At 38.4% G+C, this 14,330-nt stretch overlaps 1 protein-coding gene across 3 annotated transcripts in view; it reads left to right on the forward strand.

Annotated features, from left to right (window-relative positions):
- The window catches only part of Zdhhc17 (zinc finger DHHC-type containing 17), a 73,591-nt gene extending 59,503 nt beyond the window's left edge, over positions 1-14,088 (forward strand). For 2 of the 3 annotated variants that reach the window (XM_021204425.2, XM_029542278.1), the window contains exons 9-17: positions 170-312; positions 1,440-1,540; positions 4,961-5,085; positions 5,958-6,020; positions 7,626-7,719; positions 8,509-8,592; positions 9,588-9,745; positions 10,355-10,449; positions 11,336-14,088. In XM_021204425.2, coding sequence (XP_021060084.1) covers positions 170-312; positions 1,440-1,540; positions 4,961-5,085; positions 5,958-6,020; positions 7,626-7,719; positions 8,509-8,592; positions 9,588-9,745; positions 10,355-10,449; positions 11,336-11,474 — 1,002 coding nt within the window. In that variant the 3' untranslated portion in view covers positions 11,475-14,088. The remainder of the gene's footprint in view (positions 1-169; positions 313-1,439; positions 1,541-4,960; positions 5,086-5,957; positions 6,021-7,625; positions 7,720-8,508; positions 8,593-9,587; positions 9,746-10,354; positions 10,450-11,335) is intronic. The other variant, XM_029542277.1, reaches the window with a different exon arrangement.
- Positions 14,089-14,330: the final 242 nt, after the last annotated feature.

Here is a 14,330-nt window from a genome sequence, read left to right on the forward strand (position 1 = left end):
TTAATTTTTGTGTAGTGCCTGAACACCATAGGCAGATTTAAATGAATGAATTTTACTTTTGGTTACAAACTTTCACAAAGATAGCAGTGGTTAAGATTGAGATCATTTGAAACATGCAGGAACTGTGTAACGTCTGGTTTTGTTTTGTTTTGTTTTGTTTGTTTTACAGGAATTTCGGCAGAAAGTAATGCTCGGGACCCCATTCCTAGTGATCTGGCTGGTCGGTTTTATAGCAGACCTAAACATTGATTCTTGGCTCATTAAAGGGTTAATGTATGGAGGCGTTTGGGCTACAGTACAATTTCTTTCCAAGTAAGTTTGTTCTTTTTAACTTTAATTTTATGAAAGAATATAATTTGCACTCTGCTATGTCAAATTAATGTTTAATATTTTAGAATATTGCCTGCTTTGATAATTTGTGAAATTGTTAAGCATTATTAAATTATTCAAAAAGTCTCCTAATGACAAAAGTGTAATGTGAGATTTTTGAAGCTAAAATACATTCTGAGAAATAGTTAAAATATCTCTTAGAAGCGAACTTGAGTTTGTTGAACTGTAAATGCGATGGATTACTATATTAGTCTACTTGCCTTTCTGTAGGTATTGGTTTTGGTTGTTGGCATTAGACGACTAAGAGTCCTGGCTTTTCAGCCGAGTGGCCTGTGCTCTGCCCAACCACAAAGCAGGCTTTTTCCATTGCTTTCAGCACCGACCATTTCCTTTCTTGTTGAATCTTTTTGCCCTAAATGTTGCAGTCCTAGAAAGGTATCTGTGATCCAAATCTTCCTATTTAACTTGCCTTCTCTAAGCATTATGTTTTCACTGGAAATGTAGGAAGACTTTGGAAATAGTTCACACAAAAGTAACTAGTCATATGCGAGTGTTAGTTCTGATAAGGACTGACTGCTGGGTAACTCATCTCTGTAGTGTTTTTAGGAGCTCTGACAGACTATTAAATATTACAGGAAATCATGAAGACTATTGATCTACATGGATAAAGGGTCCTGTTTGTATCAGTGAGATTCATTGGTATTTCTTCCTATCACAAACACAAGCCTTCAGTTACACGGAATCAGCCAGTTCATTTTACTTGAAAATACATGTCCATATACTTTAACTGAAGTGGGCAGGTCAAGAGAGATGAGTGTTGTCTTGTTCTCACTTGCCAGAATTGTAGCGTTCTTGAATAATGTGCTGGATGTTGAAGTTGCTGTGTATTAAAGTGAATTACTGATTTCAGCAAGTTGGAATACACTGAAATTCTAAAGTTGCAAAGTATGTGGAATATAGTGATGTCCTTGGTAGTCTAAAGAGTCTTGATGAACTCAATGCTGTGAAAACAATCCCTGTGTTTACATATCTTCGACTTTTGTGATTCTAATCTAAATATTTTATAATGAAATATGCCACTTACATTTTATAAAATCTGTGTTTTACAGGTCCTTTTTTGATCATTCAATGCACAGTGCATTGCCCCTTGGGATATATTTGGCAACCAAATTCTGGATGTATGTGACATGGTTCTTCTGGTTTTGGAATGATATCCTTCATTGTGAGAATGTATTTGGCACAGTCTGACTCAGGCATCTGGGGATGTGGGTTAGGGAGCTCGTGCTCCTAGGGACGTGTAGGGAGCTAATGTGGATAAGGTTTGTATTTCATACCTAGTTAAGTGTTCTTAGAAATTGGAACAGCCACAAACACCAATTCAGCCAGTCGTAACTCAGTTTTAAAAAATCTCCTGTATCTCGTAAGCTAGTGTTACTTCATTTTGTTGATGGGAAAATTTAGGCCTAAGGAGCCCAAGGCTATAGCTGGTCTTTGGTAAAGGTAGGATTGAAAGCTGTCCATGTATTTCTGACACTGTCAGAAAATGATGTTCATGTTTATAATATCCAGCTTTTCTAAAGACCTTTATCTCCATGCCCCACCCCTCCCTCATTTGCAGTGAGATCTTGTTATATAGTACAAACTCACCTGGAGTTCACAGCAATCCTCCTGCTTCAGCTTCCCAAGTGTTAGGGACTTTATTAGTCTTAATTTTTTTTTTTTTTTTACTTAGTAAGTGTTTACTAATATCTTTTGCTTCATTTAAAAAAGTACAATTAATATATCAAGCACACACTTCGTACATTACCAAATAAATTACCAACATAAAATCCTGTTTTTCTTTTTTTGATTTTTGAAACAGGGACTCTCTAAATAACCTTGGCTATCCTGGAACTCACAGTGTGGACCAGGCTGGCCTCAAACCCATAGAGATTCATCTGCCTCTGCCTCCCAAATGCTGGGCTTAAAAGCATGTGCCAGCATACCCAGCATAAAACACTTTTTAAAAACAGTATAGTTTGGAATTGTAATTACACACAAACCTGTTTACCACACCATCTGGCTTGCTTTGTTTTGAGAAGGTTTGACCTTGTAGCCTGACCTGTCTTGGGATTCTGTCATCAAGGGAGTTCTGCCTCAGCTTCCAAGTGCCTTGGGCTGAAGGCCTGCACTGCTGGGTTCTTTTTTTTTTAACTTCTTAATTCTTTGGTTCCTTTACTTTTTGTAATAGCAACAAGTTAAAAAATAATACTCTGCTTTTTCAGCGCATTCTGTGCATAAGGCCAAGTGTTCTGGTTCCTGAGGTCATTCTGTCATTACAGAAAGGCCACTGGGGAGAGTTGTGCTGGGTTTTCCAGTGTGTTCTTGTGTGAGCTCAGCCTTCTGTTGCCAGTCTACAGGCATTGCTGTGTGCACTTTGGTTTGGGTTTCTGTTGAACCCATTGAACCTTAGCTTCAGTGTGTAATGACTGAAAGTCAAAAGCAGTAATACTTTTTTTTTTTTTAACATCAGCATTTATTTTCCATTTTAAAAAAGATCATTTTCTTCTGACTTTTGTAAGGTTGACCTTTAGAAATAAATCTTGTAACCCTGCAGATGTAAGTGCACGCCCAAGGGAAAGACAGCAGCTTTTGGGAGCGGTTCACCTCTAACCCCAGACTCACAGTGCTTGGCTATGAGTGAGCTCTCTGGCTCTACTGAAGCTCAGAAATACATTCAAGATAAAACGGACAAATAAAAACCACCTTTTTTAAAGAAAGAAGGCATAAAGATTGGAAGTTTTCTGGAGGTGGTGGCACACAGTTACTGTCACAGCACTTGGTAGGCTGAGGTAGGGTTGAGAGTTCAAGCCCAGCCTAGGGCATTCGCCTCTCCACACTCTGTCTGTTCTAAGTTTTCTTAGTTTATTGGTAGGTATTGGTTTCTTGTCTCAGTTTGCTTTCTTATTTCTAGAAGCACCTGTTTATCTGTCTTATTGCCTTAGCCTTAAATTGTTCTTTGGTAAGATTTATATTTCACGTTTTATTATTACTATTGTGTATGATGTGGCACGTTCCTGCCATGGTGCCTGGTCTGGTGGCTCAGAGGAGCACATTGGGAGTTGGCTTTCTTCTTCCAGGCAGGTTATGTGAGTTGGACTCAGGTGTTTATGTTTGCACAGCGTGTGCCTTTACCTTTACCCACTGAGCCATCTCACTGGCCCTCCTATTTAAATCAATTCTGGAACGTTTTCAGTTCCTTTGTTAGGTTTGGTTGTCTTCAAGACTGGATTCTTTGCCTTGTGGCTGCTGTAAACTTTTCTCCTTTGATTTTTCTTGAGAGTGTGCTGGTGCAGTTGTTAGGCCATTTCTGTTCATCTTTCATCTCTTCTGTGATTGACCAAAGTGAAGTCACTCAGACTTTGATGTTTTCTCTGATAGATAGGCTTTAGAATAATTGTTGTGTTTTCCTGTCTGCTTTGGACTCTGGATCATACCACTTCACCTTCTGATCTGGCTGTTTACATCCACCAGTGTGCGTGTGTGTGTGTGTGTGTGTGTGTGCGCGTGCGTGTGCGTGTGTGCATGTGCTCGTATGTGTGTGTGTGTCAAGGCTCATAGTTAAAAGAGTCAGATAATGCTTTTGCCAGAAGACTTGGCAGTGCATTTGATCAGTGCTGGTGCAGAGGCCAGTGTGTCACCAGGAACTGCGTGCTGGGATTGCTTAGCAGGTGCTGATAATGAGTCCCCTTTCTGCTTCTCTTGTATTTGATGTGGTTGTTCAGTGTTCAGATATTAATCAAACACATGTAGATTATCTCATTTAAATTGTCTTTATAACTGTCCTTCATGTAAAATATAAGCAGGTATATGTTCATGTCATCTTTTAGCATTCTTGTATGTTATCTCTGCATCACATCTTAAAAATGCTATTGAATCAACCAGACATTTTCTATTCAGGGCTGTTTTGCTTTAGCAATATTTTTTATAGTTTCTCATTCTTTTATATTTATAAATGGCCTGGTGCATTTGTTGTAAACCTTGCTATTTTAGGAAAGTTTAAAAATGTTTTCTAAAGTTAACATGTTTACCTGCTTCCTTGCTTGGCCTCAGCTTGATAGTTTCACCCCTCCATTGTTCAGGACCTCCTGCTGGGGCGGTGCTTCTCAGACTGAGCTAGGTCTGACCCTATCCCCATTGAGACCTCCCTGGTGAGTCTAAGTTATGTCAAGTGGACAGCTAAAGCTAATCATGGCAGGTATCTCAAGAGTTTTATATCTATACATATTTATATAGTATATACTATATAAAATTTTATATAGTATATAAAATTTTTAGTGCAAGACAAAAAGTATGTGTCTAACTTTAAATGTGAAAATAACTTCATTTTGTTAAAAGCAATATTCATCACCTAATCTACTGAGTTTTTTAATGTTTGCTGACTTTCAAAGTATTATATAAGGTGAATTAATAGAAAGTCATATTTTTTTCCTTTCATACTTAGAAATGGTTATTATAGGAAAGTAGAATCGGATTTAGAAAACGTACCCTTTTGGCCAAAAGATGTTCTTGTATGGTAAGAGCATGTGGACTATAACCCCCTGTAAGAGCTTGTCTATCACTGCTGTCTTGGATTCCTTAACTTGGACACATCTCAACTTCCTATTCATCCACCTCCCCTTCCTTGCCAACAGCGTTGCTCTTTTCTACAATTTTGGGAAGTCTTGGAAATCAGATCCAGGGATTATTAAAGCTACAGAAGAACAAAAGAAAAAGGTAGTGATGTACCCAGCTAACTAACTGCCAGTTTCTCAGTAGTTGCAGCAGAGTCAGGGAAGGGCAGAAACTCTTAGAATTGGTGACAGCTCAAGCAGAATTGTGCTCGCCCATATTTTATGTGGTGCCCATCCTGGTGCCCTTGTGATGGCACACTTTACGCTGTGTGACTGACATCCCTCTCCTTTACAAAGATGCTCTGCTGCTTTTCAGAGGTGAATGTTTCTATCTGAAAGACCTCTCTAGCACCCACCCCAAGGACAAGGTTGTTAAATTACCCATTAACCTCGGAACCCAGTCAGTTGAGAGTACAGATACCCCATTCCCGTAGCCAAAGTCCTGAGTATGACTGATGTAGACATTGGTTTCCTTTGGCACGAACTTGAGGCTAAATGTCTGTGAAGTTTTCTGTCAGTAGGGAACGGGAGCGGGCATTGCGGATTTGTTAAGAGCTGTTGTAGCTGTATGCCACACATAATCTTGGCCCTCAGGAGGCAGTAGCAGGGGGACAAGGAAGTGGACCTGTCCGGGCTATTGGAGACCCTATCACAAGAAACTATAAGAAAACAAAACCAGAAAGCTCTTTTAGAAAGGAAACAAATCTTAGTGAATCATTTCTGTCCACAATTAACTGACATTAGCAGATTCTGTAGTCTACTCCACAGAATTTTGGGTAGACTGCATAGAAATTGCTGTGCCGATGTTATTCAGTTCTTATACAGTAATGAAATAGCAAAGGCGAGTCAATCAGTAGGTCTTATTTGAACTTAAAAAGGTTGAGAAGAATGGCATATTCCTAGTAATAACAAAAGAATTGGTGAGCATTATTCAGTTTTGAGTAAAAAGGTGTTTTTTGGTTTTTAACTCCACAGACGATAGTTGAACTTGCAGAGACTGGAAGTCTGGACCTCAGTATATTCTGCAGTACCTGCTTGGTAATATTCATTACCTTCTGATATTTCTCTCCTCTTCCTGCTGAAGGCATCGTAGCACAGAGGGAGTATTGCGTAGAGCACTCCTCACATCCTGTAGTCTGTGGTAGATGAAACAGTGAGGATGCGTGCATCTGGGCTGTGCCTGTTCCTAGTAGCAGACTCCCACAGCACACCAGAGTCCCACTCATACCGTTCTCATCCTCTTTATCCTCCAAAATGTGACTCAGTGAAAACCCACAATGGTTTAGCTATGGTTTAAATTTTTTTTTTTTTTTGAGTTTAAAAGTCACAGTATGAAAATTCCATAGATTATTTTTCAGACAGATAGTCTTAAATACACTTTGAGTATTTGTCTGGAAGTGTCAGTGCGACTTGGAGTACTATGTCATCACTAAACTGAAAAGTGGTTCTTTCCTGCTGGGCGGTGATGGCGCACGCCTTTAACCCCAGCACTCGGGAGGCAGAGGCAGGCGGATTTCTGAGTTCGATGCCAGCCTGGTCTACAGAGTGAGTTCCAGGACAGCCAGGGCTACACAGAGAAACCCTGTCTTGAAAAACCTAAAAAAAAAAAAAAAAGTGGTTATTTTCAATCAAGTCATATATTAAAACTTGAAAGTAGTGTTTATAAATTAACTAGTTATGATGGACATTTTAAACTTAATTTTTATATATTTGTGAAAATACTGTAAGCATTGCCACAAATGTTAAAATTCTCCAAATCATATATCAAATTAAAGGCATTTAAATTATCTACTACAGGTAAACTAATGTCTTGTTATTAGTACATAATAGTAAATAAATAAAATAATTCACATAACTTAGGATTGTGGGAAGGTTTAGACAGACAGCTTTGTTTTCCGTTTATGATCGGAATATGTTTGTGCCTGTCCTTTTCATTTCCTGTCAGGAAAGGGCATTCCCACGTGACAGAAGACAGCTACCCACCTCCATGTTAAACTTTGTTAAACTAGGTTTTGCTGTTCTTTTGAAATGGTGTTACCTAAAGGAAAATATAACCGAGTGCTACAAGTGGCGGTGGGTCTGATGCCTCCTGTGCCTCCTTAATAGATTTAGTCATGTCTATGAGAAGGAACTCAGACTTCTCTTTAGTCCACAGATCACTCTTGTTGGTTTAAGAGCTACAGTCTACTTTGTCCTGGCTACCTCAGAATAGTATATAACCCGTGAATATGTAATAATCATTTATTGTAACAGATTTATCTTTAATTCTTATTTTTTGGCGAGTTTGTACAGCAGTAGGCCACTTTCTGTGCACCTACTATTAAGTCCAAAGAAGTGGTGTCCAGAGTTCAGTTGTTACTATATAACATTCGCCATCCTTTTCTTTCTTATTAACAAATTGTTTTAAGATTTCATATTATGGAGTATTTTACCTTCTTTGTTGCTACAGTTTTTGCTTTGAACAAATGAATAGTAATTTTGTTTGGTTTTCTTGGTTTGGAAATGTTGATATAGCTCTCAAAAAAATATAGTACTGTCTTTTTTCAGTTGTATTTTGACAATATAAATGTTCATCTTTGATTTTCTCATATACAGTGTCTTTATAATAACACTTCATTACAACACTTCACTGTCTTTCGCTAGATTCGGAAGCCGGTGAGGTCCAAACACTGTGGTGTGTGCAACCGCTGTATAGCGAAATTTGATCACCATTGCCCATGGGTGGGTAACTGTGTAGGTAAGTTATATTAGAAACCTCTAAGTGTGTGTTAGTTTAAATTACTTCAGGTAACTAATGAAGAACAGTAATTAAATAGTTCATTCTTACACCCCACATGCTTCCTAAAGTAACTTCTCATTGTCTGTATAGCAGCTCACCGAGTACATGTCTGTGTATGGGTGTATGTGAAAATCAATCTGAAGAGTCTAATTGTTTGACTGCATTCTTTCTGGTGTCTGCTTTGTCTTCCTTTCTCCATCAACTAAGAAGGAATTCATCTGACGAGGCAAATACTGTTTATGTAAACATGGAGCTGGAGCAAGTACAGCAGTAGTTGGTAATACTTGGAAAGATGTCTCAGAGGCAGGGAGAGCAGCTGGACTCGCACTCCTGTGCTGCTGTGCAGCCATCTGAAAGCAGCTTCAGATGGACGCGGTGATAGATAGAGGAGCGCTTGGGAAGACTGCATGGCTGTGGGACAGGAGCTCTTGGAAATGCCCATTGCAGGGTTATAAAAGGAAGATGGAAAGGTTTAATGGGACCCTCCTACCTAAAAAGTAGGGTTGAAAGCCACAGTTATGCTTTGTGTTCTTTTGGGTACTCTCTTGCCTACAGATGAATGTTGTCGCTCTCCTCACAAGTGTGTTCTTATTTTAAAACTGTTTTACAACAATTTCCTTGAACCGTTTTACAAAATAAATAACCTATGTGATTACCGTCCAAGTCACCCCACCCCCTCATGCATTCCTGGCGGGTACGAGCAGTTGCTCTTCTCTCAGCTGAAACCCTGCTTCTGTGTTGTTTCAGGCGCAGGCAACCATAGGTACTTTATGGGCTACCTGTTCTTCTTGCTTTTTATGATCTGCTGGATGATCTATGGTTGTGTTTCTTGTGAGTACAATTAGTTTCTGTCTTCTTAAAACATAAATGTTTATATACTTAACATTTAGTGTATTAACTAATTAATCTTTTAACAAAAAAATTATTGTTTGAGGCATCTAATGAAATGTAAAGAAAAAAAGTAAGGTCATCAATTTACCCAACATATTTGGTGTCTAGTACAAGCAGACCATGGTCAGTGAGCCCCCTTGAATATGATGAGCATCCTTTCTTGGTTTAATAAGCTCTGAAAAGTTTCTAACATTTCACAGTCACATGATTGCTCCACTGGCCAGAGTGGATCCAGTGACTGCGCTACCTCTTCTTTCCCACCAAACAGTTGAGAAAACAAACTTACAGTTAAGTTTGCATAAACCTAAAATAGTCCGCAGAACGTGGTATGAAGTACTGCCTACTGGGCAGTGGGCGCGGGCGGGTTCAGAAGTTACTATTTAAAGATAAATTGTCGCTTGTTTTATCGGTGGGCTTAATGCCTTAAAAGTTTAGAGGAAGGTGCTGCCTCCTGTGACTTTGAGCATGGAAGAATAGAGATAGCAATAAACAAAAGGGCATTAATAAATACAGTTCCCAAAGAGATGAAAAAAGATTCGGTCCAGGAACCTCACCTGATTTCTAGGTCAACGTACCTAGCGAGGAACATTTTCCTACCAGCAGAGGCCATTCATAATTCTCTGCCAGTTTTGTGTTAGAAAAATCCAACTTGTAAGTTACCTTGTATCATTTATCTTGTTTAAAGACGTTTTTGCCAGTACTGGGAACATGAGATAGCAGTCTAATACTGTTTATTCTTATCAGACAGGAATGTTTTTTAAGTTTGGCAGCCATTTTCTCAGTCTTTGCTCTGGTCTGTTTTTATTGATGTCTTACAGAGGTACTAAGATTATAGAAACAATTGCTATTTATATGATGAGTTAAATCTAGACTGTTGACAGCCTACATGTGAGGTGACTGGAAGAGTAAATGTGTTGCCTGTCTTCCGATTTTAGACTGGGGCCTTCACTGTGAGACCACATACACCAAGGATGGGTTTTGGACGTACATAACTCAGATCGCCACGTGCTCCCCGTGGATGTTCTGGATGTTTCTCAACAGTGTGTTTCACTTCCTGTGGGTGGCTGTGCTGCTCATGTGTCAGCTGTACCAGGTGTGTACCAGTGCGACTTCCTTACCATGCTAACCATGACGCCTGTCTCTCCAGCCCCTCTGGCTTGTTATGGAGCAGTGCTATTTTTTATTTGCTTTTTCTTTCCACCTCCTTTCTTTCGTATTCTAGCTTCAGAAAAGTTTTTACTCTTTATTCAGGTATTTGCAGTGGAACATATTTTGAACTTACACTGTGAGACTGTTAATTTTGTGGTTAATGATACTGATTTATTGTTTATAAAAGTATTTATTCAAAAGTCCCTCATGGATCTTCTCTTTCTCTTCGGGTTTTTTGGGACAGTATTCATTTGTAGAGCAGGCCGACTCTGAATTGGGGTTCTTCCTGCCTAAGCTTTCTGACTGCAAGGATTACAGGCATTACATTCAAGACTCTGCGGGAGACAGTTTGCAGTGCCTTATCAGTTTATGTGCAGTGTTCTGCACCTGTTTGTACATATACTTCCATATTTAATTGTCTACTTCTCACAGTCGCAGTGACACTGTGTGAAGTAGCTTGATGGTTTGCGGAAAACCACAGCTTTCTGTGCTAGAGAATTTTGTTTCTATTAAATGTTCAGAAAGGGTAATGGACTGCTTTTTCCCTTCTTAGATAACATGTTTAGGTATTACTACAAATGAAAGAATGAACGCCAGGAGATACAAGCACTTTAAAGTTACGACAACATCTATTGAAAGTCCATTCAAGTATGTATATATTTATAAATGTAGTATTACCCTTTGTTAATGCTTCCTTAGAAAGCAAACTCAATAGTAACTAGTAAATACATCAGAGGGATTTATTTTCCATAGGTATATGTGTTTTCTATAGAACAACATCTGAAGTAGGGATTTTCCTTTAGCTGTGCTTACACTTGATTTAATTACTACTGAGTTTAAGGTTTTAAATATACTGTAAAGTTAGCCTCTTACCCGATGCTTAGAAGTAATTGTGCACTAATTACATGAGATATTTAAAGTTCAGGTTTTTTATAAGGCTACTGCTGACCCTCAAACATCTGTGGTATGATTAGTTATTGTATACTTCTGGAAGGGAAACTTTTACATAAAAGGGAAAACTCATAGTAGAGGTCTGATTATAAGATAAAAGGTGTCAAGTGGGTTGCTTTCCAAGTGTTACTCATCTTAAAGTTCCAGCGCTCACCCCGACATTCTTTATATAGTCTGTTAATTTTATTAAAGGCCATTGTCAAATTTAGACTGTATAATAAATTGTTTTCGCTTTTACTTCTTTTCTCAATTTTGGACCTTGTTTGATTTATTGGCAAAGTGCCAGTGATTGATGAATCATGGTTTTTGTTGTTGTTGTTGTTGTGTTTTAGAAGCAAATAATATCTATGCACTGAAGTGGAGAGTTGGGTCACTCTAAAGTATAATTGTGTAGTATCTTAAAAAGAAGAAAATAACATGCTGGTAGAACTGTGGATATTCATTTTGCAGTGATAAATTACTTCTTTCTTGCAAGCATCCTGAGTTTTTAAGCTTAGAAAAAATTTAAACTTGAAAAGTATATAGAAGTCATTAAGTCACTCCTACTAACTGAATTCTCCTTTCTTTTGGGGTCCGACTTTAGCCATGGATGTGTAAGGAATATTATAGACTTCTTTGAATTTCGATGCTGTGGCCTCTTTCGTCCTGTTATTGTGGACTGGACCAGGCAGTACACTATAGAATATGACCAAATATCAGGATCTGGGTACCAGCTTGTGTAACAGCGTCTGGATGCCAGGAAACACAGTGTTGCTGAGTGGTGCCTGAGGATTGCGTCTGTCCCTGTCTCTCTCCCTCAAATCCACATCCTTGGAACAATAGCATGCTATATGTAGGGCTAACTGTGAACTCGACAGCCTTTGTTCAGTACTTTTATTAACAAAAGCAAACATGGACAGAACACACTGCCACGCCTAGGAAGAGAAGATCATAAAAAGAATTTTCACGGTTTTTAATGTTTGAATTCACATCATACTCGAATTTTTGGTTTTGTTCTCATAACATTTTTCATGAAAAAGTGGACTTACTGTTACTAGAGATGGCATACCGAGGATAAATGTTGTTATAACTAAAACTAAATTTATGTTATACAGCTATATTGTATTATGCAGTACTTAAAGAGTGTTGCATTTAATTCCAAGAAAATTGTCTTAAATTGATTACTAGTATTATGTACATTTTAGATGTACATGTAAATACTGTGATGAGAATCATGTGGTTTTATTAGAGGTCTACTGCACTGTGTCCCCAAAGGCACGGAAAATAATGTTCATGGAAACGGGCTCGCTTTTGTGCTGCCGCCAGCTCCTGGGATGCTGGTTTATTTCTAGTTCAGTGGAATAATTTCTAGTAACCTTGCTCTGGGGGTCTCACGGTCTGATAATAAAGCACTTGCATGAGTATACTAAGTCATACTATTTTGTTGAAATGTAAAGCCCTACTAAGTGCATGATACACTGCATAGAATGTATACTAGCAGATACTGCCCCGTGTAGCATCAATTAGGATTTAATTTCATGTGCAAAACAGCCCAATTTTTTAAAGAGTTAAGGTGGATTTTTTCAACAAGAAGCAAAACAAATAAGCTAATGCAAAATTCTTTATTAATAGAGATAAGTGGATATGCTTTTTAAATTCAGAGCTGAAAAATAAATTGTAGACAAAATAATGGAGTCTAGGCTGAAGATGGAGCATGGTCTCTGTACATAGCACATGGAATAACTGAAAAGCTAATGGGTATTCTGTTGTTAATGACCTATCAGAAAGTGGAATTTAAACCCCAGGGTTGTTTTAATTTTTCCAATATTGAGTATGTTTTGACGTTGGTAACCCTTTCTGAAGCCTTCTCAGCAGATCTTACTGTTAAATGTGACGCACTGATCACGTCGTGTTGCAGCGTTTCCACACCCTCAGGATTGACTTGCCACTGCTTCCATGAATATTGTTTACAGGGAGACTCTGGTTAGCCCTCATCCGAGCCGTAACAAACTGTGGTTCACAACCTGTGGGAGGGGCTGGGGGCGGGGTCAGACTGACATCCTAGACCAGTGTAAAGAATGTGTATCTGTATATAAATAACTTATCAAATAGTTCTCTCTGTGTCTAGATGTGTTAGTGTTTTTACAGCTGCTCAGTTCATTTTGTCCAACCAAAAAGAAAAGGGAGATATTAATGAGCTTCTCGTGACGTTCAATATCGCTGTTAATAGGCACAGCCCCTGCAAGTTCACTGCATGTCCAGTGCTAGGCATACTTAGTACTCCCTGTAAGATGCTGGTTACAGGGATTAAAGCAATCTAGTGGTCCACCCGCCCTGCCTTAGGAGGAGCAGCGGACATGTACATAGTCGATGCTCAGTGTTCCCAAGTACTACCATTTTATAGGAATCTCTGTGACCGTAAGTCACCTCCACAAAATACCCTTATTGTACTTGAGGGTTTTAATATTAGAATTGGCATATGTACTTTATTTTTGAAAAGGGAAGAGATGGGTGTGGGGTGGTAATAGCATTGTACCATTTTGTCATAGAATGTAAAAAAAATTGGTCAACTGTACAAATGTCGGCTAGTTTTGGCTATTAATGGGGGGAAATTTTAGGTAATTTTTAAATTCAAAGTTTATAAAATGCTAGTATTTGTTTTAATTTTCTATTTCGAGTCACTTCCCATGAGACTCAGTTGCAGTTTTTATCATATACATTTTTATCAACAGTTAAAGACTAAGGTGGTTTTCTGTTTGAGGAAGAATGTTGTTACCATGTTCTTTCTTTGTGGTACAGTATTCTTTCAGTGCAAGAGATGCTTCTCCGCAAAGCAGACAAACCCCTGTAGAATTGGAACTCCACGGAAGATATGTGCAAGGAGATGCTCTCCAGGCTGACTGGGTCTCCTCGCATCTGGAACTGGATTGTCAGATGGTCTTGAGGCAACTGTGCGGCATGTTTCCTTACTCTGTAGGCCTTGTGTGGAGGGCCGGTTGAATCCAGTTCTCAGGCTGTGTTTGAAGAGTTCCTTTGAGGGATAGTTCTTACTGGTCAGTTGGATTCCTTTAGGAAGTAGGATCTAAGTTCTTTGGAGTTTTTTCATTCATATTTTTGTTGTTTTTGTAGGAGTTTATTTTAAATACTAGGCATAAAGAAGCATCCTACTTAAGCTATGAATGTTTTTGTTTTATATTTTCTTTATTTATAACTGTGCCAAGTATTATTCTGCTACTTACTGTGTTATTCTGTGGAAAGAAAAACTTGTAAAGTGTTTAATAAATCAGTCCTCCTTACATAATTTAAACCTGTCAAAATTTTGTAAAATATTAATCAAAATAAATATTGACTCTTAAATGTGGTGTCTGCCCAGTTCACTTAGAAATCGATAAGACTGTAATATAAAGATTCTATAGTTCTGTTTTGATTAGATTGAAATCAAGTGCAGGATTTATAGGGATTTGTAAAAGTAAAACTGTTGGTATTCTAAAGTTTCTGGCTCCCTGAGTGTGTAGAAATCTTCTTCAATGAAAAGACAACCTTTTTCCATAGTATATTTTGGATTCCATGAAGCTAATAAGGACCTCAGGAAGAATAGA

Source organism: Mus pahari, chromosome 9, assembly GCF_900095145.1.
Source record: "Mus pahari chromosome 9, PAHARI_EIJ_v1.1, whole genome shotgun sequence".
NCBI lineage: Eukaryota > Metazoa > Chordata > Mammalia > Rodentia > Muridae > Mus > Mus pahari.